Below are 27,015 nucleotides of genomic sequence, written 5' to 3'. Positions count from 1 at the left end.
CCGGGCAGAATTTGAATTTGAGTCCCACGTGGAACTAGAGGAAATTCTCCCTCTTTTCCTGAATCTGCTAACTCCATTGACTGTCTCCTCTGCACCCAGCGCCCTGCTAGGGCGACGCATGAGACAGGCTCCCGCCGCCCGGGGTTTCACCAGGAGAAGAGGCGGACCCCTAACCGAGGCACCAGCTCCTGGAGCTGCGCCAGACCACGCCCGGGGGGGCAGGGGAGGGGCACTGCCTCTAGGTTATGAGCGACAGAACCCTAGCGAGAGCCTGCTCGTGTTTAACAGGGATCCTTTTAAAGTCACAAAACTGCCAAGTCCTGGGGCATCTCCTGACTTCAGACATGACAGCCACGTGACTCACCCGTGTCCGCAGCCCTGGCCTTCGCTCCCTCAGCTCCGGGTGCAGAGCCCGCCTTCCTGTGGCACCAGAGCTGCCCGGCAGCCCAGCTGCTCAAGGTCGCTTTCTCCACAGTGACCGGTGCCCCTACCGAGTGTCTGAGAGCTCACCCGGGCCATCTGTCAGCACTGGGAGTGGTCAGTGGTCAGAGGAGAGGGAGAAGCGACTGGCCACGCCCGGGCCCCGTGTCCATCTTTGGCACCGGGAGGAGGCCGTGGACAAGGGCTGAGGGGGACAGTGGTGACTCCCACAGGCCCCGGGGTTCTGGGCTATAGGAGAGGACAGACGGAGGCCAAGTGCCAGGTGTCTTCTCGGCTGTGTAACGGCATCTCTCCCGTCACCCCAGAGCCGCCGCGCGACAGCTGACACACGCACCGCACGGCTGCCGTGTTAACAGGACTCCTGCACGCACAGCTGTTCTTGGCAGTTGCCAACTTTGGGGTGACATGGCTTCTATCTCACCTCGACTGCTGTTAAACTTCTGGGAGATCGTTTGAGGGCTTTTCTTTAAAAAGAAAAAGGGGATTTGAACAAAGGAGTCAGGACACCGCTTCCTGAGAACTCGAGTGACCGGGTAGACGTCTGCTTGTATACCCTCTATTGAAAATGCCAAGTAAATGAATCATGAGGGCAAGGTTTCTATGCGGATGTTTAGAATGGCAAAGAAAAGGTTTGGGCTGTCGAAAATATATATATTCTTAGCAATGTGTTTTGATGAGCAGAATTTTCTTGAAGTCCAGTTTATAGAATAGTATTTCACTTTCCATAGTCTATCATTTTCCGCTCCTTAACTTTTAACTTACCTGCTTTTTATACGGTGTGTTTCTTGCTGACAACACACAGTTAAGTCCTGTTTTTTCACAGAGTCTGACCGTCTCTGCCATTAATTTGGAGTGTTTAGACCATTAATGTTTAGTGTAATTATTGATTGGGTTAGCCTTATTGAAGTGGTTGCTTTTGATTTTCTACTTTTCCATCTGTTTTTATGTGCACTTTCCCCATTTCGGTTTGGATCAATGTGGGGTTTTTTAAGCGTTCCATTTTTCTACATGTTTGCTCTTTGCCTTCACGGATTGGTTGATTGGCTGATGGATGATGTTTGTGTGAGGCTTCGCCTTTGTCAGTTCCTCCGAAACCACAGACTCAGAAAATGATTGTGTGTTTTCTCAATCCTCCCAAGAACCAGCCCCGCGTAAAGGCAGGAGGGGCGTTAGTTCATGCTGCACAACGGATGTCTTCCTTACGGCGTTGGCCCTTGGTCCCTGGAGGAAGCCGGCCTGAGAAGGTGGAGGAATCGACATACGCTTCTTTAACTCATTCATTGTCCACTGTGAAGTCATTACACCGTGTGGGGAGATTTTTAAAATTCCTTCGGCCTCGGATCTTCCCCCTTCGATGAACCAGCCCTGTGAGGTGTGCGGGCAGTGGCGGTCTCGCAGACGGGAGGGGCAGGGTGGGGTACTGCACGAGGGTGGGCTGAGGAGCCCGAGCCAGGTGGCGGAGAGACCTGGCCGGGCACCGGGGGTCTGTCTCAGCTGGGCTCCAAGCACATCCCTGTTCCCCTGTTGTGCAGAAATAATTTCCTGTGACCAGATCCCGTGGTTTTTCTCAAAGTGTAACACCTCGTCTCAAAAACCTTCCCGAGAGCGAGGGCCAGGCGGGACCTTCCTGAGGGAGGTGCTGGGGATACGCTGGGGGGCAGCCTTCCCTCGGTCGGACGTCAGTGAAGGACCAGCCTGGAGAAATGGCCAGGACCTCGGATAGGCTGTCCGTTCCTCCTTGTAACCCGTTTCCTCCGCCGTTAGACTGTCCCCGCTCCTCACAAGAGACCAGGCTGATGAGGAGGAGGACGGCAGCTTAGCTCGGGAAGCGAGATGGACACCGTGTCCACAGCCCAGGGACCACAGCAGGGAGGACAGCTGTGGTGTCGGTGACAGGTTAGCACGGGCAGCTGGGAAGGCCAGCGGGGGACAGCACCCCGACCGATGGAGTTCTTCCCACCAACACGCGTCCTGAGACAGCAGCGCCTGCATCGCACGGGAAGAAACCCAATGTCACCTAGGAAAGATGTGCAGCACGACCAATATAAGATGTCACCCGACCAGTCCCCTCTCCACTCCCTAACTCTGCCCCGGGCCCCCGGCCGCCCAGCTCCCAGCTTCCACTTGGTTCCTCCTTGGCTTATCTTCTTCGTTTTTTAGTTAACTTATTTTTTTTTTTTAATTTCAGAGAGAGGAAAGGAGAGGGAGAAAGGGATACAAGCATTAATGATGAGAGAATCATGGACCGGCTGCCTCCTGCACACCCCCTACTGGGACCGAGCCCATAGCCCTGGCACGTGCCCTGACTGGGCATCGAGCCGGGACCTCCTGGTTCATAGGTCGATGCTCAACCACTGAGCCACACGGGCTGGGCTCTCTTCTTCTTTTGTTCTTAATGTGCAGCCCGTTTCAGGGCCATGTGACCCCTTTCGTTGCTCCTCTCATGCGTAGGTCACTTCTGGCATCACAGCCATTGTGCTCAATGAGTAGAAGTTGGACCTGCTGAGTAGCTCACTGTGTTCAGACTTAACAGTCCCCACAGCGCAGGCCTTTCTAACTGGAAAAATGCGTTCCGTGGTCCTGGCACGGGTAGCCTATTGGAAACACCCTTTCATTTCTCTCTGAAAGCTCTGCTCAGTGGTGGCATCCTTTAGTGTAACAGAGGGGCCTCTGCACTGGTGGTTTCCTTTTGAAAAGCAGCTTAGTACAGCCTGGTCGGTGCGGCTAAGCAGTCCCACGTCGGCCCCCGCACCCAAGGGTCTCAGGTTTGATTCCCAGTCAAGGGCACGTGCCAGGGGTGCAGCTTCGATCCCCAGCCAATGTCGGGCGAGTTTGGGAGACAACCGATCCATGTGGATCTCTCACGCGGATATTTCTCTCTCTCTCTATCCATTCTTCCCTCTCTCTCTCCCCCCTCCCTTCCTACCTCCCTTCCACTCTCTAAAAATCAATGGAAAACATCTTCTGTTGAGGACCATCAAAAACAAACAGCTGAGCTCACGCTAGCTTTACACAGGAGCCAACTGTGCTTTTGTTTTAAAAGACAGCGATCATGTCAAACTCGGGGGACCCCTCGCCCCGGCCCGCCCTCTTTGTCCCGAGTGTCCTCATGCAAGGGGTGAGTTCCTCCCACCCGGGCGCGTTCTTTCCCGTCACCAGGATTTCTGTTCTTGCTAAAACACATTTATCATCCTCCAGCTATCGTAAAAGAGCAATTACTCTCTGGAAAATGCTGACTTTCAGTTTTCAGTCCAAATCCCCGAGATCGCACGCAGAAGGAGCCCGGGTCCAGAGGCACATCTGCGACCAGGACTGCAGGCTCGTGAGGGTCACGCTGAGCCCATGGGGAGCGGGACGGGCCGGAGGCCGGAGGCCAGAGGCCGGACTTGCAGGGCTTGGCGCACAGACAAACGAGGGGAGCGGAATGAGCCGCTTGGAGTGATAAGGGCGGGGGTGGTGGTGTGAGGAACAATAAGAGCTTGGAGCCAAACGATGATTTGATTTAAGCATCACAACTGGACGGCCCCGAGAACCCTCTGGAGGACACGCCGCGGCCTGCTGCTCCTCCAGAGGAGGCCGGAAGTTCAGATGAGGCCAGGATGTTTGCGCACGATTTGGCCTTGAAATTGTTCTGAAGTGGCCCAAGCTGTCTCGGGGTCGTGATACAGGCTCCCCATATATGTTCCTTAAGATTGAACATGAGTAAGTGATTAAGCCCCGGCCGCAGACTCCAAACTAGGATTAAGGAGGCAGAGGGTCAAGCCACGCCTAGAAACCAGGAAGCTCCCCGGCGTGTTTGCGAGGGGTGATGTCGCCCACGTGGATGAGCAGAGCAGGACCCCATGTGTCTGTCTCCTCGGGTTTCTCCGTGGATTCTGCCTGGCCCTCGCTCCGGATGTAACGCACATGTCTGATGACGGTCCTCGAATCTTCTTGCCAACTGGCCACACCCTGGGAGCCTGGATCCCACATAAATCCACACCCACCCACAAGTCCACCGTCCCTGCTCTACCGCCCGCCCCACCCACGCTCCTTCCGCCTGGAGCCAGGTTCCCCTCTGGCTCAGGACCACGAAGGCCTTCCCCTCCCACCGGCCGCCCCATTTCCTCTAAGTGGGAACTGCAGACCTAGCTCTTCTGGCAACGCTCCCAGATAAACACTCATCCATCCGCTTCCCACCGTGCCACGGTCCCTGGGGCCGAGTGGCACCGCTGTCACCCTTGTGTCGAGTGTGATTCTCGCTTGGCAAGTTTTCCTCCATGCAAAGGTGGCTTTAAAGATACATAACACATCTGTTTGCACACGCACATGAAATGTCAAGAGAGAGTGCGGTGGGAAAGCCAGTGGTTGTTGGTACTTAGTGCAGCGGTTCTCAACCTGTGGGTGGCGGCCCTTTTGGCGGTCGAATGACCCTTTCACAGGGGTCACCTAAGACCATCCTGCATATCAGATATTTACATGACGATTCATAACAGTAGCAACATGACAGTTATGAAATAGCAACGGAAATAATTTTATGGTTGGACCACAACATGAGGAACTGTATTTAAAGGGCCAGAAGGTGGAGAACCATTGACTTAGTGAGTTATAGCCCAGCTGGCTGCATGCAGTGATTCCTGAAGGAAAGTGGAAAGGCCGGCTCTCAGCCACGCGACGGCTAACCTCCCGGCTGGACAGGTCTTTGCTGGGACCGGCGGGTGCCGTCCATGCATTGCAGGGTGTTGAGCGGCACCCGTGGTGCCCGCCCACCGGAGGCCAGTGGCTCCCCTCACCGAGTCATGAGAAGTAAACACGTCCTGGGTGTCCCCGGGGCCAAAGTCAGCGTGGGTTGCTCGAGACCGGTTTCCACCTGCCTGTTGACATCGCTGCTTGTTTTGAAGAGTTGGTTCTACTCAGCAGACAACACTGGAAAGGCCTGTGGACAGGAACCGCCGGGCCCCCCGGAAGTCGGTCTTTCCCATCGCGACATGGTTGTGGGGGCTCGTGGACTCCCCAGCCAGGCTCGTAGCTGAGCAGCACTGAGCCTGTGGACGTGTGAGAAGAATGGCGTGTCCACCCACGTGGCCTTTCACAGCAGGGTTCTCACGCTGATTTTTATTTTTCTGTTTAAAATCGTATTCTCCACGCAGGTCGATTTTTGGTGCTTCCTGTTAATAGAGATGGGAGGTTCTTGGTTAATAAGTTCTCCAAGAAGTCAAACCGGGGCCTTATGTTACCAGCAGAAACGCTAACGCGGCATTTCAGCGTCTAGACGGGTGTCTCACCGTCAGTTTTATGGGGACGCGCTTGTCATGGCTCCGTGGAAAGCGCTGCTCCCTCCGCGTTGTGAAGTTGTCGCTCAGACAGATGCAGCTGGGGCCAAGGGCGTGACTCTGAGCTCCGAGGCCCTGAATCTGGTCCTGGGAGCAGGGGAGCCCGTCGCTGGCCTCAGTGCCATGGTCCTGGCAGGAGGGTTGGGAGCAGGCAGGTGGAGGTCCACGCACCCCAAGAAGCAGCATGACGGGCAGGCCCGGGCAGAGCTGCCACAGTCCTACCCCAGTTTGGTCTGAAGTTGACCTGCGATTCCTCAGAGACCTCCGCGCCTCTCGCATGAGTCTCCGTGGAGCCGTCGAGTGGGTTTTAAGAAGCGTTAGCAAGTAGCCATGAGACTGTCTGCAAAAGCAAAACGCGTTGGCCTGGGCTCCGGCGAGTCCTCGCCGACTCGGCAGCTCCTCTGTGATCATAGCGAGACCACTTCCCTAGGGCCCATCACATGCTGCCGATGTCCATTTCACAGGTCACAGCGGCGCGCTCCGAACGGCCCCAGGCAGCGTGGGAACGACCGTCTCCTTGGAGACCGCCTGCACCACCCACACCCATGACTTCAGCTGCTAGTTCACGTTCCACAGTTTTGAAATAAACGGCAGAGAAAAAAACGGCACATGGGAAAAAATGGTAATTTCCAGACATCAGATCAGTTAGATAAATGAACTTTGAATTGGAAACGAGGTTTCCAGCCATTGAACGCCCTGCGGGCCGTTCACAGCTGGATCGTCCCCAAACGCAATGCCGTGCCCTTTGCTGATGTACAGAGTCCCTGACCTTCTGAGGAGGCCACTCTGAGAAAGCAGTGCCTTTCGCATATTCACCCTGTTTGGTGCTGTATCTACAGGGGTCTTTCAGAACCTCCTATCCCCACCGGCCGGCTCAGGGGTTGAGCATCGACCTATGACCAGGAGGTTACAGTTTGATTCCTGGTCAGGGCACATGCCCGGTTTGCGTGCTCGATCCCCAGTAGGGGGCATGTGGGAGGCAGCCGATCAATGATCCTCTCTCATCACTGATGTTTCTCTCTCTCTCCCTCTCCCTCTCTGAAACCAATAACAATTTCTGTTAAGTGATGTGTCACCCTAAAGGCCCAGGAGGGGTCAAGGGACCATGTCTGCCTCAGGATCAGCCCTGCTCCTTAGAGGGAGGCAGCATGGGGAAGAGGAGCCCTATGGCATGCAGGCTCCTGGAGGGGTGGGGGGGTGACGGGCAGCATTTCCATGAATAAATACGGCTTTAGGATGTGTGACTGTCGCAACCGTAATCTTGCATGAACACCGAAGTGTCTGCGGCACGTTGATGCACCCGTGATCCCGTCAGCAGCCACGGGGTAAAGGACCTGCGCTGAGAGCGTCACCGTGTGAAAGGTGGCGGGAAGGGAGAAGTGGGCTGAAAACCACATGTGCATCAAGCCCCAGAAATACGGTAACCGGAGTCAGCACCGAAGGAAAGTAGCCCAACATTTAAACACGCAAACCTTGAAAACGACATGATAGATGTTTCACAGGCAGCTCACACCTGAGGTTCACATGTGCTGTTCCGTGCCGTTCACGAGGTGTTTGCCAATGTCAGGTTCCATCAGAACGAGTTATCAATAACTCATGAATAAACATCATTGTCATCGTGTGATAACTTAAAGGCCCCTAGCCAGGGACACCCCATTACGGCTCTGGAGAGCCTGCAGTCTCCCTGTGTTACTCTGCGGTTAAATCAATTCCGTCCTCTCCCAGTTCCTGGGCGCGCGTACCTTCCCGGCTGTGAAGCTAGCCCGCTAATATTAAAGTGGTAATCAAGATTGCCTCTAAATATTCATAGCAATAAACGACTCCCTCGTGCCCCATGAACGCCAGGGCTGCAGGCTGCGGCTTTTATTTAGTGCCGGAGAGGGAGTGGGGTAGTTCCGAGTCCCCCGAACGCAATATTTTAACGTCCTGCTTGAAAAATCAGATCCCTGTGCGCGTCCAGTACCGACGACCGAGATGAATGGCTTTGGCTCTGAGCTGACCGTTGTCTTTGAAAGGGCAGCCTAGACCGGCGATGGGAGTGAACTTGGCTATCGACCCTGCATTTTTTTGAAAATGTAAATTCCCTTTATGGACTCACTGCCATCTTATTTCAACTTCATGGTCAGGTTCAGAGTTTCCCAAGTCATTGAAGATGGGCTGTTCTTCAAGGACATAGAAACCCCAAGATGATGCTGCTGTGTATCACTGCATCCGTCAGAGGGAAAAAGCCATGTAGCACCCGCAGAAGGCCACGGAATTGACGGGATAGTTTGCACCGTGATGGGTGAAAAGATTTAAATTCGAGTTTGGGGGAGATCCCAGTTACACAGATGAGAGGAGGGCAGCCAACAGGGATCGTTCAGAGAAGACGCTAGCCAATCAGTCACTTTGGAAACATCTGTTTGTAGGATCTGCTGGCCGAGGGGCCCGGGGGAGGCCTCAGAGAGAGCACAGGGCCCCTAGGGGTCCGAGCGATGAACAACGGCCCAATAAGCCGGAGCCTTATTTGCAGACCTGCCCAGGAAAACCCCTGGGAGACCCCACCCAGACTCCACTCTGGAAGAAACATGCAGAAGAGACGTCTCACAGGAAACCAGACCTCGACCTTAGACTTCTAGCTTCCAGACCTGGGCGGGAATAAACTCCTGTTGGTTGAGCTACCTAGTCGGCGGCATTTGGGGATGGAAGCCCAGCCATCTGAGGCAGGGCCTTCTAAGATGATTTTTCAGCTGGCTGGTCGGTACCCTGATGATGATTGTATTGTTGTTTTTTAAAGCTGTACTTATACATTTTATATCGGTCCCAATTAGGAAAATAGAATTATGACTGCCCAAACATTTCCGGCTTATTGATTAGCATTTCGTTGATTGATCCAGCAAAGGCGAGTCTGTAAGCATTCAATAAAAGACCCAGGTCCATCAGGGTAATCAATATGTCATCTTTAAGAAAAGGACCGCTGTATTTAACCAGCACTGGATCGTTATCCCCCATGCAGGAAAATCAAAAGAAAATGGAATGAATGCGTGTTTTTAAACTAAGAAATCTAAAGCAATTAGTGCTTTTGAATGAAAATAGCTCCCCGTTCTCCTTCTCCATTGATTTCTCCTGTACCATTCAGATCCTCAACTAAAATATACAGATCAAGATCATCTTACCTCCCTGGGAGAAAATGTATTCTTTTGAAAATGTTGACATTGGAATGTTAGAACAGCTCCTATAGGGACTTTCTGTGGAATTAGTACAAATGTTAATGTTTAAACTAGTTCACTTCTTTGGGGGAATGAATGGGTACTGCAAATATCTTATATTTACTCACAAATACAAGTGTCAGGATTTCTCTTTAAAATAGCCATGTGTGTCAATATCTCAGACAAACAATTTATAATTAAGTTATTTACACAGACATATAAAATACAGATGTACATATATACCCTGGGCACATCATTACAGAAAAATGCTACAGGTTTTTGTCCTAATATTTCATTGTAAATTTAATTAATACCTTGTTTTTCTAAGATACAATTAATGAGTATAAATTGCAAACCCTGGAGAAAACATCTGTGTGTCTCTAATTAAACCCAAGGGTCAGAAGGTACAGGTCAATTTAGTTAGAAGTACCTGTGACAGACTCAAAAGCAAATGGGTGTCTTAGAAACACTTTTGCACGCTACGTTAAAATCCACACAAGTGATGTGTTTAATGTTGCACAGGATAGGAATAGAAATAGGGATTTTTAAAATTCAACAAACACTCAGAAATTCATACAATTCTTATAAGCACCAGACATTGTCAAATATATCAATTAAGAAGTGTGGTTTCACCAGATCTCTAAAGTTGTAGTCATTTGCTAGAATGAATTTGTAAAAAACAAAATCTGTTTAAACCAAGAAAATATACATAAGCATCGCATGTACATGGGAATTCATCAGTTTAACTCTCAAGCTTAAGAAATCACTTAAAAAATAATACACCCCCCCCCCCAACCGGTGTGGCTCAGTGGTTGAGCATCTACCAGGAGGACAGTTTTATTCCCTGTCCGTGCACATGCCTGGTTTGTGGGCTTGATCCCCAGTAGGGGGCATGCAGGAGGCAGCCGATTAATGTTTCTCTCTCATCAATGTTTCTATCTCTCTATTTCTCTCCCTTCCTCTCTCTCTGAAATCAATAAAAACATATGCTATATAATAAATCCTAATATGCTAAGTGTCTGGTTGTTTGGTCAGCCGTTCAACCAATCAAAGTGTAATATGCTAATGATATGCTAAGGCCGCTCAACCGCTCACTATGACATGCACTGACCACCAGAGGGCAGATGCTCTGACCCGTAGGTTAGCTTGTTGCTGGGGTCTGGCCGATCGGGACTGAGTGAGACGGGCCAGACACACCCTGGAGCCCTCCAGCGGTCCCTGCCCGGCTGGCCAAACTCCCACGTTGCTCCCCAGCCCCCAACATGCACCAGTGTGGTCCCTCAGCCTGGCCTGCACCCTCTCACAATCCTGGACCCCTCAGGGGGGATGTCAGAGAACCAGTTTCGGCCCGATCCCGCAGGCCAGGCCGACGGACCCCACTGGTGCACGAATTCGTACACCAGGCCTCTAGTTTAAAATAATAACATCTCCCATCAATTAAGATGGAAAAGTATCTTCTTAAAGCATACTTTAAAAACAAACGCTTTGGGCATTAATAACTGAACTAGTCTATTACTCAGGCAGCGGTTGGGCTATGCAGTCTTGGTCTTTTTGCTGACTCAGAGGTGCCCGATGACCATCGTAATTTCGGTGAGCTTCCTGGGAAGGTGGAAATATCCTCCGTCTGCAATGTAACCACAGGTTGCTGCCATTGAGTCTTGAAACGTGTCTGTTGCGAATGATAAACCGATTTTAAAATTTTACTTGATTTTAATTAATTTAAATGTAAATGGCCATATGTGGCCGATGGCTAAAACATTCAACACAGGAAACTACAAAAAGATGTCAAATGGCCGCCCTAAGAAGAACCTGAGTAGCTCCCACCCTCTAGGATTCCACCCCATCACAGGGCCTCGTTAATCACAGGGCAGGCAGGCGGGGGTATTTGCTCAAAACTCCAGGGACCTGCAGTTGTGGTTTTTGTTTAAATTTTGTTTCACTTAACTAATTATTGTAAATGTTGGATATTGGAATTTACAATCCGTTTTCTCTCCTTTTTTTCCCTCCCATTTTCTCTTAAAACTTAGCATGTGGTCAGCTAATTCCGTGTAGCTGAAATGCTGTTATAAACAAGTCTCTTGAACTATGGAGTTTGAGTGCCGTTCAAATGTGTGGAATCTTAGAAAACTACGGATAAACTGACACAGTAAAGGCAGGCAAAACCGATGCCACTGAAGTTAGCAGCACTGGGGAGTGGGTGGCGGGCTGTCTGAACGAGACTGAAACCTCCCCCAGCACTAAGGCGGGGTGAGGGTCAGGGGCGGGGCCGAGGGTCGGAGGGGCAGAGGCTGGGCTGAGGGGCAGAGGGGCAGAGGCTGGGCCGAGGGGCAGAGGGACAGAGGCTGGGCTGAGGGGCAGAGGGGCAGAGGCTGGGCTGAGGGGCAGAGGGGCAGAGGCTGGGCCGAGGGTCAGAGGGACAGAGGCTGGGCCGAGGGTCAGAGGGGCAGAGGCTGGGCTGAGGGTCAGAGGGACAGAGGCTGGGCTGAGGGGCAGAGGGGCAGGGCGGGGCCGAGGGTCAGAGGGGCAGAGGCTGGGCCGAGGGTCAGAGGGGCAGGGCAGGGCTGAGGGTCAGAGGGACAGAGGCTGGGCTGAGGGGCAGAGCCTGTGCACTGAGTCCTGCTGTCCTTCAGGTGAGAGCCCGCTGCCCTCCACCCGATCCAGCTCGCCCCCTCCCCCTTGCGCTCCGTAAGCCCCCGGGCAACCTTCCTTTCCGCCTGGGCTTCGCTGGCCTTTGGCCCTTCGCTAGGCTGACCGCATCCTTGGTGAACTAACCTGTCCCGCATCCGCCTGGACAGTCGGGCATGCCTCCAGGCTCCCTCCTGAACTCGGTCTTAGCACATCATCAGAATGCAGACCCAGCGCTTGTGTTTAAAAATAAACACGAGGAGGTTTCCATTCTCTTAGCGGGGAATGCCCCGGGGACATGTAAACCCCCAGCATCACCGGGTGCAGGAGGGCGAAGCAGAGCAGGGCTGTGTATGTGTGTGTGTGTGTCGGGGGGCGGCGGGGGCGGGGGTGGTGGCGGCAGTGGATGTTGTCTTGAGCAATGACTTTGAATCGCTGACCTGGCTCAGCAGGAGCAAGTGGGAATATTTGACGCCTGTTTCAGGGAGGGAACCCTGGGTAGGATGCGGGTTAAGGGACCTGCCACAGGGGCATGTTCTTGGGGCGGGATTTCTGGGACAGAACAGAGAGTACAGATGCCCGCCTCCCCCTGACAGGTGGGCACGCGTGGACTAGGGCGTCCTGGGCCGAGGAGAGGGGAGGAAGAAGAGGTCGGTAGAGCTGTGTGCCCGGGTAACTCATTCCCTCCGTCGCCGGGTACTAACTGAGCTTCTGTCACTTGCCTGGCATCTTCATGGACATAATAAACAAGGGGACCCACAGATGAGCACACTGACTTCCACAAGGAGGAAGGCAGCTCGTTCTTACGAGGAGGAAAGGACAGGAGACGGAGGGAGAACAGCTGGGCGTGGGGGAGGGGCTGTGATTAGACCGGAGGGGTGGTGGTGGGGAGACGTGAGGCTTCTTTGAATGTTTGACATTTCGTGGATTCGAGTGGAAGGGGTGGGAGGAGGGCATCCAGGTAGAGGGGGCGGTGTGTGCAAGGACTCAGTGGGTGGGAGGAGCTGGAGAGGCCGGGTGGCTGGGAGGAGGTGCGGAGTGCGGTGTGGAGGGGCGAGGCCAGGCCGTGGGTGCCCTGGAGGCCACGTGACCGAGCTGACATCCCACTCTTGCTGCGGTTGGGATGCGAGTGCAGGCGCCTTATATGCAAGGGCGGGCTGATCAGGTTGTGTTTTTATTTTATCTTTTTGTTGGTTTGAGAGGGAGAAACATGGATTTGTTGTTCCCCTGGGTTATGCATTCCCCGGTTGGTTCTTGCATGTGTCCTGACTGGGGATTGGGCCTGAAAACGTAGTGCGTTGGGGATGGTGCTGTCACCAACTGAGCTACCCCGTGAGCGCGCGGTTGTGTTTTTAAAGACACCCCTCCGCTTCCGGTGGAGAATGAGTGGGAAGGAAGCCAAGGCAGGTCTGGGCGGACCCGGTCAGCAGGGATTGGCAGTCATGCAGGTGAGAGGCGATTGAGGTCCGAGCTGGAGTGGGGGGGACACGGGCCCGGACAGTGAGCGGTGTGTTCCGGACGGCAAAGCACCGGGCCTTTGGATGGAGAAGGTGGAGCTGGTGCTCCGGGAGGACCTCTCCTTCGGACCTGAGCAGCTGGGGAAAGAAAGGCGCCCTTTGTGGAGAAGGGAAACCGAGGAAGGCGCTGACTGTGGGAAGGAGTGTAGAGTCAGGAAGGGCCCCCGGGGCATGGGGCCGGAGGAAGGGAGCGGGAAGGTCAGAACCACAGCCGGCCAGTGCCTTTCGCGATGGTGAGTTTTCCACCCCGATTTGTCCTGGGGGCTGGGTTCTTGGAATCGTCTCAGAAGAGCCTTGTTTTTTTCCCGCTCCGCTGCCTCTGCCTGGGGAGCAGATTCAGATATTGGCAAGTCAACACGGGATGTTTTTCAACGGACTCTCCCTGTTTGTCTTGCAGAATCACCCAGAGGTGCTGACTTTTCGAATACAACTGGAGAGCGAGGAGCTGATCGTGAATCTGGAACGAAACGAGTGAGTCACGTTCATTCTTGCTCATCGCAGGGCAAGGCCGTTAAGGCGTGTGAGTGGCAGCTACTGCGTGGTTTGTATTGGCGCCGAGAGGAACGGGACTAGGCGTGGCTTCATAGTCCGCATTTGAATTCGAGGCTGGGATGAACTTCAAACAGAGCTCCAATGGGAAATAGAAAGCGTGTGGCTCTGCAGAAGGACGGTCTCACTCCGCGGGTCTGGCTCGGAACCCTGCTTTAAGAGCCTGGTGTGCGAGGGGCAGCACCGGGCGTCGCCTGCTCGGCCCGTGCCAGTGTCCGCCGCTGGCGGCTTTGGGCAATTCCTGGTGACAGAAGGAAACTGCTTCCGATGGACAGAACTGCGTCTTTCCTTGAGAAATACCCAGGGTTCAGTTCATCTTTCCGAGTTTGTCTCCAGTGGTGTATTTATTTTATCTTTTTAGTTAAAAATGGGACCCCTTTTTAAATAAAATTATGTAAATTTCCAGAAAATGGCATTACAGTGTTCTCCGGAGCACATGGCTACGGTGACACATGGTGTCCGCCTTCCCGTTGAAAGCTGTCTGCCTCCCGGCGTAAGGAGAAGCCGGGCATGTTCTTGAAGCCCTTCGCCCTGTGTGGCGTCCCCAGGGGCTCCTGCCGTCCGAGGGCCCTCGCTGCTCCCTGTGGTGGGATCAGAAGAGAGGGTGCTCTCCCGCTGGGCATCTGTACTCACAGCTATGGACCCCTTCCCGAGCCCGGAGCCTCCTCTCTTCTACACGCCTGCGTCCGAGGCCACACCCGTCAGTGAACTGCTGGGGTTTCTATTGTTTTGTTTTGTTTTTTTGCTGAAATGACAGTTTCCCTGCCTTCCTATTTCTGGCATGTTTCCACCTCCCCATTGTGCTCTTGTGAGCAGTAAACAGTGTGTTTTCAGCTTTTTCCTTGTGACTCCGTCTTAAAATAGAGTTCCAGGCACATCTCTTGGACAGCCAGGAAGCCGAGCAGGAGCCTGTACGTTGATACGTCTCCCTTAGCACAGTAAACACTTGCCTGCTCTTTGTTTTCATGTAAGAGTGTTGTGGGATAGTTTGATTTTTGTATGCTGCTGTTTGTATACAGTTTAAAAAATATCTCAGTGGACAAAACTAGGTGTTCTCTGGAAGGTGGAGAGAAAATAAGGCCCCCTTGGTGGTATGTTTCCTTGATGGGGTTTGAGGAGCAGCCAGGGATGTGGGAGGGGTCTCCGTGGATGTGGGAGTGTCTCCCTAGATGTGTGAGTGTCTTCGTGGGTGTGGGAGTGTCTCCGTGGGTGTGGGAGTGTCTCCCTAGATGTGTGAGTGTCTTCGTGGGTGTGAGAGTGTCTCCGGGGACATGGGAGTGTCTCCGTGGACGTGGGAGTGTCTCCTTGGGTGTGGGAGTGTCTCCGTGGGTGTGGGAGTGTCTCTGTGGGTGTGGGAGTGTCTCCGTGGGTGTGGGAGTGTCTCCGTGGGTGTGGGAGTGTCTCTGTGGGTGTGGGAGTGTCTCCGTGGGTGTGGGAGTGTCTCTGTGGATGTGGGAGTGTCTCCGGAGACATGGGAGTGTCTCCGTGGGTGTGGGAGTGTCTCCGTGGGTGTGGGAGTGTCTCCGGGGACGTGGGAGGGGTCTCCGTGGGTGTGGGAGTGTCTCCGTGGGTGTGGGAGTGTCTCCGTGGGTGTGGGAGTGTCTCCGTGGGTGTGGGAATGTCTCTCTATTGTCAGGCTGTTGGAGGAACAGGGTACATAGCATGAGTGGGACCGATCTGGACCTTTGGGTCATCCCACGACAGCAGGTAGAGGAATGGAAATAGACTTACTAAAACCTTCACTTCTTGGTTTTTACTACAAAAGCAATATATGGCCAGTGCCATAGAAACAATAAACAGCCCCCCGAATACGCCCACGCCCACGCACATCCCGGTGAACACTGTGGGCGTCCATGTAGACCTTCCTCAGTAAGGTTTGCTCCGCGAGTCTCCTCAGCCCATGTCGCCGTCTGTGTGCCCTGTGCGGTCGCACTCCTCTGAGCTCTGTCACAGCCGCACCTTCTCACAGGAGCAGCCCGTGCAGCCCACCTGGTTCTGTGAGTCATAAAGTGGCTTCACGGCCCGGTTGTGGTTCTCTCTGAAAACGATTTACCTTTTGTGGAGGCGATAGTCGCATGCACGGTGACTACTTGTCGGTGGCCAATTTGTATAAAAGGCACTTCCAAAGGTGCCTCTGTGCCCGCTTCCGGTTCTGCGCCTTCAACAAAATTAACTCTAAAGCAGAAAAGCCGGAAGCATCAAACTCTCCTCTCGATTTATTTCTCTCTTCCCAACCTCACTGTCAACCTACATGTCGGAAAAACCTACGGAGGGTGTTTAATGTGTTCCTTTAACAGCCTATAGCTTTACTTTAGTTATACTGCTCATTCCAATGGCAGAGATCCCATCCTGAGAAATAACATTTTCATTCTTAGAGCATGCCAGTGCTACTGTGGTTTTTGTTGTTGTTGTTTTAAAAATACTTTTATTGATTTTAGAGAGGAAGGGAGAGGGAGAGAGAGATAGAAAGATCACTGATGAGAGAGAATCATGGATCGGCTGCCTCCCGCACACCCCACACTGGGGATCGAGCCTACAACCTGGGCACGTGCCCTGACCGGGAATCGAACCACTGAGCCACGCGGGCGGGGCCAGTGCTACTGTTTTAATAATGTGTCACCCCCAGTGCTTCAGCATGAGAATATTTAGAAAAACGTTACACACACGTCTGTTTTCTATGGACCTCACTTTTGAGACAATGAACACCAAAAAAACCCTACAGTTTTCGAAATAGAGTGAAATGCTCATTTGCTACTGGCTCTTAATGCTGTCGGCACAGAAGGTAACCAGTTATCTTGTCTCAAATAGAGTTCTTAATTGCATAGTCCTTTGCAAATGCATCCAATTAGAGAATTTATCCAGATGAAGCTCCAGGCGCCCCAAGCTGAGGGTGTGAGAGTCATTTTGTATTTAACAAGCAGCACGGACGAGAGCCTGACCCCTCAGGGGTCCGCGGGCCGGTGGTACCCGGGTGGGTGTCTGCAGGCTGGGAGGCAGTCCCATGTGCAAGGATGCTCACTGCAGAATGTTTTCCCCAAAAGGACATCAATAGGAGATCGGTTCCTATCTTGTGGGTCAGCTATGAAGTAGAGTGCAACACAGCAAGGAGTGATGGTGGAGATCGTTATGATTAGAAACAGCATGTGACACAGTAGTTCACGTGGCATCCGGTCTTGTTTTTTAATTATACGCGGAACATCTATCTCTGAGTAAGATTATGGGAGACATTTGCTGTCTTTTTTTTTTTTTTTAAATCCTCACGGAGGATATTTTCTCCATTGATTTTCAGAGAGAGTGGAAGGGATGGAGGGAGGGGGCAAGAGAGAGAAACATGGATGTGAAAGAGACACATTGATTGGTTGCCTCCCACACGTGCCCTAACTGGGCTGGGGATCGATCCCCCAACCCTGAGGTCTGCAGGCTGACACTCTAACTACTTAGCATCACCGGCCAGGGTGACATTTGCTTTCTTGATTATCTTCACGCTTTACAACAAGAAAACCCCACTATTAACATTAGGAGAACTTTCTATACTGAAGGGGCGAAGCTGCCGCGAAAACGGAAAACCCGTTGAGAAGCAGAGCGCCGACGTAGGCATTGCTCACGGACAGGACCTGCGGGTCCCAGGGCGGCCTCGGCAACTTCCGGAGGCGGCGGAGCTCTGCCCACTGAGCAGCCGGGCTTCCAGCACCCAGGGCTCCGCTTTCATGAGAAACCTGCTCAGAATCACAACTGGAGTAATAGTGGTCTCCCCCCCCCCCCCCCCCCCCCCCCCCCCGGTGCCTGAAACCCCAGCACCATCATCCCAGGCAGGGACCTCCCCCAACCCACCCTCCTCCCCATTCCGGCCAGCTCTTCTCGCAGCTGAACTGGTGGCAGTCGCTGTTCCGGGGACCCTGCTTCGCTGCCTTCTAGCACCTTTGGGCGCGCAGAGAGGCTGTGTGTGCGGAGCCGTGATGGAGTGTTTAAGGGGCGCGGGGTGTCCCGGGAGAAGCGTTTGTCTGCGTGGAGCTTCAGGGCCGCTGTGGAGCCGCCATAACTCGCGGTCCCGTGGGCGCCCAGGCCGGGTCGACAGGTGCGCCCGCCGCCTCCTCCTCCATCAGAATGCTTTATCGATGCTTTATCGATGCTTTATCGATGCTTTATCGCCAGGCGGCCGGCTCTGAGGCCCTGTCTCCAGTTGAGGGCGATGAAAGGTGATGGCGACACACCACACTCCCCGATCCCTCACGCCGCCCAGCTTTCCGCCATCACAGAGGGAAGGCAGCTGCGGGGAAGTCTGACCCCATCGCCCCGGCCCCGGCCCTGTGCTCCGCCCGCCAGCAGTGAGACCTCAGCCTGAGCTGACTCCAGGGCTGGACGGGGGCAGGGTCCCAAGGCTGGGGGCGCTGGGCCTCCTCCTGCATCTCTCGGGGGCTCTGTGACCTCCCGTGTCCATGTTTGTAACGTTGGGCTGGATGCCAGGCTCCACCTGTCCCTTTGAGGGCTGCTTTCATGTTGGTGGCAACAGCAAATCCAAGCCACTGTTTCAGCAACAAGCAGGCTTAGACCAGGACCCACGGCCCCCAGAGAGGGAGATGCTGGCCACACCTGCTCAGGAACCAGAAAAGTAGGAAGAGGACACGGTTCTAGAATTGGTAGAATTGGCGTGGCTCAGTGGTTGAGCGTAGACCTATGAACCAGGAGGTCATGATTTGATTCCAGGTTGGGGCACGTGCCCGGGTTGTGGGCTTGATCCCCAGCGTGGGGCGTGCAGGAGGCAGCCGATCCATGATTCTCTCATCATTGATGCTTCTTCTCTCTCTCCCCCTCTTCCTTCCTCTCTGAAATCAATAAAAGTTTATTTTAAAAAATAAAACGGGTCTGCAATAGTCACTTTGCTCTCAGAGAGCCGGCGGGTTGCCCTGTGGGATGATGTGGGCTTATCCTAAGTGCAGAACAAGCGTTTCTTTATTTTTTATGACTTTCTTCCTGATTAAAAACACGTGGCAGATAGAAGATGAGACAAGACTGACCCCCACAGCAGGAGAAATATTTCGGGACATGATTTATTTATGTAGAGAGTATCTTTCCCACCCTCCTAAGCCCAGGCCTTCCGTTCCGACGGGCCTAGATGATGTGGGTCAATTTCTTGTTTTTCTCTGAAAATCCAAGGCTCGCCCTGTTAACGCCGAGCAGCACCCGCGTGAGAACCTCGGTGTCGTTGGGGTTCCCGGGGGGTGGGGCACGGTTTTTATGTGCAGTTTTCACAGAGCAAAGAATTATTAAAATGTTCAGTAAAGTCCTGGTGGCATTTTACTTTTGTATTAAGAAAATATACAGAATGGCAGGAGGTGGGTTAAATGAGAAAATATATAATGATGTTAAAAACTTACTAAAAGAATTATTCATACAATTTAATAAATATTTAAAACACATTTAAATTGTGGGTTGAATTTATTATCTTACCAAGTAGGATAATACCAAGTAGGATGATGCTTATGACGTGTAAGCATTTTTATCTTCTATAAACACCTTTTCATCCAAAAGTCTGACTTTACATTTTACTGTCAATTTCCTGTATAGACGTTACCCAAATCTCTTTTTGTTTAGAAAATTACTGATTCAAAACTGATGTGGTTTCCAAAGTAATTTTTGCACGTAGGAACCTAAATATAATCACTGTTGTAGACGGCAGTCTATTATTAATTAGTTAATTGATTGGTTAGGCCCTATCATATTCCAGAAAAGATTCAGTTTGCTAAAAGACAAACAAAAAGACCCACAAGGATGAATGAATTAATTTACTCCAAATGTATAGAATACCCTCATCTCACACGTACCAACCTTTTGTATGTCGCTCTGTTTTTAGAGCAGCGGTTCCAGTCCACGTTGACAGAGATGGTGAGATGACCACTGGGGGAAGGGCGATGTGTGCCTGTCGTTGCTTTGGGTTTTGTTTTGCTTTTAAGGACGAAGAAGAGTCAGTGAGGGGTCGGGCAGACACATTGAATCAAGAGGGAGACGTGGACTCTCTGGTGTTTGTGAGCTTTGTGACTTCTGGCGAAACAATCAACCGCTCTGGTCTCGACGTCTCTCATTACAATATGAAGGTCATGAAAACGACCACCTTTTGCTGCCAAAGACAAGAAGTGGCAAAATATTTTGATGAATTGACATTTAAAAAAGTTTTTTATTGATTGTTTTGAGAGAGAGAGAGAGGAAGAGAGAGAGAGAGAGAGAGAGAGAGAGAGAGAGAATGAGAGAGAAGCATTGATCTGCTGTTCCACTTATTTATGTATTCATTAGTTGATTCTTGTATGTGCCCTGACTGGGGATCAAACCCACAACCTTGGCGTATGGGGACGAGCTACCCGGCCAGGGCCGATATCTTTTTTCTATAATCACTGGCATGGGATTCCTATAAGTAGAAATAGTGAAAGCAAACACACACATTATATAGAGTGGGCTTTCTCAGGGTGTTTCTGTAATTAAATTTCTATATTGATGTGCACATACATGACATACATACCCTAATGTGTCATGTGATACAGAGTACAGCATAAACATTGCTCATGAACGGTTCATTTGGTTACGCTGAGCCAGTAGCCGATGCGCATGCTCAGGAAAGTCTGCCGGTGCGGGCGCTACTTCAGCGACGTCCCAGACACTGCCTGCACCCAAGAAGGAGCTGTCGGTTTTGATTTAGACACAGAAATTAGGGGTCCTGGAAGGTTAAGATTTGAATGCTAAATCAGTCCAACGTGTGTATGTTGGGTATTAAATAGTCTCAGTTTTTATTAATGGAGAAAAGGGCTTTTAATCTGAGATGTGCCATTTCGGTATGAAATACTATCTATATCACAGATCCTGTTCGTTCATTCATGTTTCTCCATTAATCCATCCCTTCAACAAACTTATGTTTTAGACATGTGGGGGCGTGGGGGGTGGGAGATCGGATACACAGTGAATAACACAGGGTTCCTGCTTTGCAAAGCTTAGATCCACCACTATCTCAAATCCGCAGTAAAGGGCAGGTTGGTACACATTGATTTATAACACACACTCAGGCTGGGGCGTTGGTAAATGAAGGTCCCTGATTAATGTTACGGGAAACTCAAATAATGCACTGTTCTCCCTCTTTCCAACCGTGCCCTGCCTCCTTCTCCAAAGGAATGAATAACTTTTGGCTTTTATTAAGTATAATCATAACTGCTTGATAGGTGTGTGCATGTGTGTGTCCATCTACATAAATACACAATGACATATATATTACACTAGAGGCCCAATGCACGAAGATCTGTGCAAGAATGGGCCTTCCTTCCCCTGGATGCCAGCACTGCCTTCGCTCAGGCCGGAGCTGCCTTTCCACCTTCCCACGCTGTCCAGAGGCCTGGAGTGGCTGGGGCGGTATGGAATGCCTGCATCGTCGCCATGGCAACAATGCAAGCATCCTGCCCTGCCCCCGGCCACTCGGTGCCTGTGTATGCAAATTAACCCGCCATCTTTGTTGGGTTAATTTGCATACTCGCTCCTGATTGGCTGGTGGGTGCGTGAAGGTAGGTATGGTCAATTTGCATCTTTCTCTTTTATTAGTGTGGATGCTACATGATTACATGTTGCCTGGTGCCATCCACGGATGGTCTGTTTCTGTGACAGGGCCTTTGGGGGTGGCGCAATAGAGGCAAATGTCATTAGGGGGCGTTGCCGTGGCAAACCCCGTCTGTCTCTGATGGTCTCTGGTTTTGAATGACAGCCCTTCTCCTGGACCGTGGTCATCGCCACCCGTCCTCTGTCAGCTTCCCACGTCGCCGTCCTCACCCTGCCGAGTCCCCTGGAGGACAAGCCGGCCTGGAGGAAAGAGCAGGAGGGCGTCAGTCCCTACATGCTCGCAACAAGGGGTCCGCTCGCCTGGAAAGCTGTTGTTGCTTCCACTCTCCCCCGGCAGCCCCATTTCTCTAAAGGAGAACCAGATGGAGAGAGGCCCATTCACCCCTCTGATCGCCCGTCCTCGGATGAGGCTTTCTTGGTTCCCACGGAGAACTGTTCCGTGTTTGGGGCCGTCCACTGCTCTCCCTGCGGCCCTGCTGGGAGCACTGGCCACGCGTGATTTATGACAATCGCAGCGGGAACAGAGATGGGCTTTTCACATGCAAATTCGCACCCAGTTTGCTGGAGCCCAGCTGATCCCGAGGGCACCTGGGCACGCTCCAGCTCCATAACCCGTCCTCTTTTCTCAGGACAACTGCTGGCGCCACTGCAGATGGTGGGAGCGGTGTCATCTGCTCCCCTGGTGTGACGGCCGACTCCAGGGAAGGGCCGCCACCTCAGGGAGGCCCTCCCAGCTTTGCACATCCAGAAATTATTCCTGACCCAGCTCAGGAGGTCTGAACCACAGTGACCAAGCTCACATGTGACGGGTGTCTAAACCGGAGTTTAGTCTCAAGAGCCCCGGGCAGACGCGTCCCTCACCAGGACCAGAATGAAGGGCAAAGGGGACCTGCCCGGAGGAGCATGGGGGAGGTGGTCAGGTGGCCAGGCCATGAGCTGCAGTGAGAGGGTCTGACTTGCTTGTGGGGTGCTGGTCACACACGTAACTTCTCTAAACCTCAGTTTCCTAATCTGTGCAATGGGAAGATTACTTCCTAGAATCAGGGCGGGTTGAATGGTGTGATTCTCGGAGGGTATCTGCCCAGCACCTGGCCTGTAACAATGCTCAGAAATTAGCTTCAGTGACTTCAGTGCAGAGTGAGGGGCCCCGGAAGCCGTGCCTGCCCCCCAGCAGCCGCTATTCCTGGAAACAGGACTGCGGTGGCTGCCATGTTCGGTGGCTTTCTCTCTGCAGCTGTGTTGGCTAAACCCTCCTTCATTTTTGTTTGATCCTGGGACATCTCACTCCTGGGTTCTGTTCAGAGCAGCCCTTTCTGTCCACGAGTCCCTCCTCTGGCCACGTGGTCAGCCCCAGGGGACTCCTGCTGGCCCTCGGTTTCAGCCCAGCTCCCAGGCCTCAGCCTCCCCCTCTGCCCCCCGGATGCTCTCCTGGGCACTTGCAATGTTTAGAACAGCGTCACTCATTCCCTATAGCCCCCCCTCTGACAGCTCATTGTCCCCCGGCCTGCAAGCCTCCGGGGGCAAGACCGCTTCTCCTGCCTCCTGCTGGGCGGGTGGGGGGGGTGCACAGCCGTGTCTATTGGGGGTCAGGCCACCGGCCCGATTCACAGCTGACAGTGACAGAGCGCAAGACGCCTCGGGCTCTGTGGATTATTGACTTAATTCTTAAAACAGCAGCATAAGCCCCGTGATCCCCACCTCACACCCATCGCACACATCGCCCACCTCACACACCTCACACACCTCACACCCATCGCACACATCGCCCGGGGGCTCAGAGTCAGGTCCCATGTCCCTGCGGCAGAGCCGGCTTTCCTGAGAGGATGGCTTCCCCGCCCAGAGCTCCCGTTTATCCGGCAAAATAAACCCCTCAGGGAGCCGAGCAAGCGTGACGCAGAACACACACACTTTCTCAAAAATCTCGAGGACACGGAGGAAGACACACCGAGCTCCTCCCTGAGTCCAGCAATAAGTTTACAAAACGCTGCAACCCTGGCCCCAGGCCCTCTTCTCGGGCCTGTGTGACGTATGTTTACTCAGAGGTGTGGCGTGCTTCCCCAATGACAAAACAGACGTCACTCACACTTGCTTCTTGTTCACTCAAAGCTGTCAGGCAGGTGATCAGTCCGAGCTGAGCCGGCCGCAGGCGCCGGGACAATGCAAGTCTAGTCAGAGAGGCTTAGCGGGCAGCAGGTTGGCGTGCTCCTGTGTTCTCCATGGCAACCGCCGCCAATCAGCAGCCCTGCACTCAGGGCAGGAGCTGCCTTCGCCCACCTGGAGGCGATCCAGAGCCCTCTAGGGATGAAACCAGCACTGGGCCCGCTGGCTGGCCTTGACTTCTAGAAAAAGCCTCAGCCCCTCCCGGCTTGGGCTGGTGGGCCGAACAGGAGGAGACTGGGAGACAGTGGCAGGCAGGAGGATAAACGTGCCAGTAAACCCAATAAAGAGGAGGCATCCTGGTGCCCCCTCAGAGCCCCCATAGAAGGAGCTGCCCCCCCCCGCCCCCCCGCCGGGGTCTGAAACCAGAGAGTGAGGCTGAGACCTGGGGGGCTGGGCTGAAACCGTGGGCCAGCAGGAGTGTCCCGGGGCTGACCACGTGGCCGAAGGAGGGACTCATGGACAGAAAGGGCTGCTCTGAACTGAACCCACAAGTGGGATGTCCCGTAAAGTACTTTTTAAATATGTAACTGAATTAACAGGTTAATGTTGTAACTAGACAGCTGCCTCTCTCCATGTCGTGTGTGTGCATATGTGTGTGTATAGGTGTGTGTGCATATGTGTGTGAGTGTGTGTGCATGTGTGTGCCCGTGTGTGTGCATGTGTGCATATGTATGTGCGTGTGTGCATGTGTGTGAGTGTGCATATGTATGTGTGTGTGTGTGCGTGTGTGTGTGTGTGTGTGTGCGTGTAAATGGACTATAAGTGTAGACGGGTGGTCAGATGCTCTTGCTGTCTTCTGTAGACATGGGGGGCCGTCTCCTGGGGACCGCCCGTGTCTAGCACAGCGGGTGCCTCGCTGCCCCGCTGTCCCAGGCAGGTCCTCAGGAGGCCCCTTCCCTGTCCCGAAACCCAGGCCTCTGGGCAAGAGCGCGCTGCCGGCCGCGTCCTCCCTGCGCTCCGGAAGCTGCTGCCTCTGCGTCCTGGCCTCTGCGTTTACAGTTTCGTCTTCCCCTCGTTCTCACGGCCGTAAAACCAGGACAGGCTGTTCCTCGGCCATGGCCACCGCGATGGGTGAAAGTCATCGCATCGATTCTCCCGCGGTTGCCGCGACAGGCCGCGTTCTCCCATGTTTTCCTTCCATTATTGAGCCTAGAGTTGTATTTAAAGGGCCGATAAAATGTGTTTTAGAAATACAGCAGAGCAGTCCGTGCCCACTTCTCTGCGCGAGAGGGAGCGGGCGGATGTCACAGACTCTCACCTCCTTGTTCTAAGTACACGGTCGGCTCTTTCCAGTTGATTCGCTCGGACCAGTAGGAATGGCTTTGCTACGACCAGGGCCGCGCCTGCCCCCTCTGCACAGCGAGGACACGGCCTTGTCCAAACGGAGCGTGTGGGTCCCAGGGCCGCGGCGTGCGGGTGCTGCCGGGATGCTGCAGGCGATGCCATGAGCAGCCTGGGCGAGCCCCTCGCCCCCTTGGCCGAGAGCACCGTTGTCCGACGCCATCCCTTCCGGGTCTGTCTGAGCACGGACTGTTGGGTGCTGTGTTCTGCACTCGCCTGGGCCGGTGGCTGCTGGTAGCAGGTGTTGGGGGAAGAAGGGCTGGGGAGCGGGCTGTGGGCTCCGGCAGGTGCAGAGATGGGTGGGGGCACCGGGGCCCGGGGTGGGCGGCTGCTGACACGGGTGGGGAGCGCTCTGCAAACGGGAAGGTGGAGGACCTACTCGCTCGTGTGTGAGCTTCTCACGCAGGACCCGGGCTTGCTCGTGGCTGGTCCCAGCACCCCACAGCGCCCTGGGCCCCCGGGACCCCCCCCCCCACAAGGACCACTTGGGTGGTGTGTGAAGAGAGCACCCCCTCCCGTCCTGCCCCCGAGGATCTTCTCATGGAAACCCGAGTTTCCTTGGGGGCAAGAGTCCCCACGTGGTTTCCGGGCTCTGCCACACAGCAGCGGGCAGGCTCTGCCGCATCTTCCAGAGGGTTCCTTCGTGCACCGGCCACCCGCTGGCTCCCTGCTTAGCGGCCCTGCCTCTGTGGGCTGAGCTCGCTCGCAGAGCAGCTTTCCGGAGGGAGAGCACGGAAACGCGAGGCGGGCGTAAATCACGCCGAGGGAGCGAGTCCGCCCTGAGTCATCCGGACGGACGACACCCTGGCGAGCAGGCGAGACCGTGATGGAGACCAGTTGTGAGCGCACGGGTCACGCTGCAGAAATGCGCCGTGCTGACTCAGACTGCAATGTGTGCATCCCCCCCTCCCCTCGTGCTCTCTCTCCCTCACTCTCTCCTTTTTTTTCAATTTCGCAATAACTGGCAGGAGGGTAGAACAGCCTTTCCTGTGCCGAGTCCTGGGGGGCGAGGTTCAGGGAGGGCAGGTGTGAAAGGATCCTTTTAACCAGTGAGTGCAAATGCCCTTCGGGGCAGTAATTCTCTGACGGCACAGCAGGCATGTCGGCCTGAGAAAATCCCCACTGGAGGCTGAGAGCATGGATGAGCTTCTCACCCAGCTTTGCCCCAAGGAGGGGACCGTGGACCCGAAAACTCCCCTCCTCTGTGCAGCTGCTACAGGTGGGTAGCTCAGCTCTAAAGGTGGGCTGTGCACGCAGGCAGGGTACTCTGTCCTTGTCTGCAACGTGGTAGCCACGGGGCCTGGGCAGCTCCCACACCTCCGTAGGCCCGCCTCCTCAACCCAAGAGACAATCAGAATCGCACACCCACTTGATTGACAGGTTTGATGGCAGGCCACAGCTGCAGACTCCGCTGACCTAGCAGAAAGGGGGCCTCTGCGAAGGGGAGGAGTAGCCGATAGAACTGGCTCTTGGACAGGACAGGCCGGGCCACGCTGACCTTGTTGGAGAAGCTGAGGACAGGCTGGTCAGGGTCAGAGGAGGGCTGCCCATGCGCCATCCGCAGGGTCATAGGCCAGGAGTCTAAGGGACCTATTTGTGTCGTGGGGGTAAATCCTGGCACAGGCCTGCCGCATGGCTGAAAGGAGGTCAGCAGGTGTATATTAGCAATTATCAGTGGGTAGCTGATCAATAATATAAGCTATTCCAAATAAAAAGCTAATGATGCGCACACATTAATCAGTACATTTAACATGCTGAAGCGGGCCTGGCCGGTGTGGCCCAATGGTTGAGCGTTGATCCTTGAACCAGGAGGTCAGGGCACTTGTCCTGGTTGCAGGCTCCATCCCCAGTAGGGGGCGTGCAGGAGGCAGCTGATCTCCCTCTCCCTTCCTCTCTCTGAAAATAATCAAAACAGTAAAATAAAATAAAATCAGGAGGCGGGATAAGATCAGTAGGTAATCTCCATGTCAGTACCCTCCCTGTGGTGTCAGTAAACTCGAGTGTTATAAAATGTTACTATTTGGGGAGAAACAGGCAAGATGTACAGAGGATCTATAGGATTCCACAATGACCTCAGTGAAAATTTCAGCTAGGAAAGAAAAAAGAAAATTAACGATGACTTCAAAATTCCACGTTTCCCCCCCACTGGAGTTCATTGTTTTCAGCCTCCCCCCTCCATCTCCCCCCACCCCCGCCCCCAACTATCAGAAAAATGCTGTTTAAATGGAAGAGTCTGGATGGATTAAACATTCTTTGTAAACATTGGAGAACAGAAGATACAAGACAAGCAAG

At 53.5% G+C, this 27,015-nt stretch overlaps 1 protein-coding gene across 1 annotated transcript in view; it reads left to right on the top strand.

Annotated features, from left to right (window-relative positions):
• ADAM12 (ADAM metallopeptidase domain 12) overlaps positions 1-27,015 on the top strand; it is a 148,363-nt gene that overhangs the window by 30,797 nt on the left and 90,551 nt on the right. Inside the window, exon 3 of the mRNA XM_070433231.1 lies at positions 13,481-13,554. Within this exon, the coding sequence (XP_070289332.1) occupies positions 13,481-13,554 (74 nt within the window). The remainder of the gene's footprint in view (positions 1-13,480; positions 13,555-27,015) is intronic.

This window comes from Myotis yumanensis, unplaced genomic scaffold (assembly GCF_028538775.1).
Source record: "Myotis yumanensis isolate MYYU_CA2020_CCGP unplaced genomic scaffold, mMyoYum1.0.hap1 SCAF_13, whole genome shotgun sequence".
Lineage (NCBI taxonomy): Eukaryota > Metazoa > Chordata > Mammalia > Chiroptera > Vespertilionidae > Myotis > Myotis yumanensis.
This window is presented reverse-complemented; position numbering and strand designations above follow the sequence as displayed.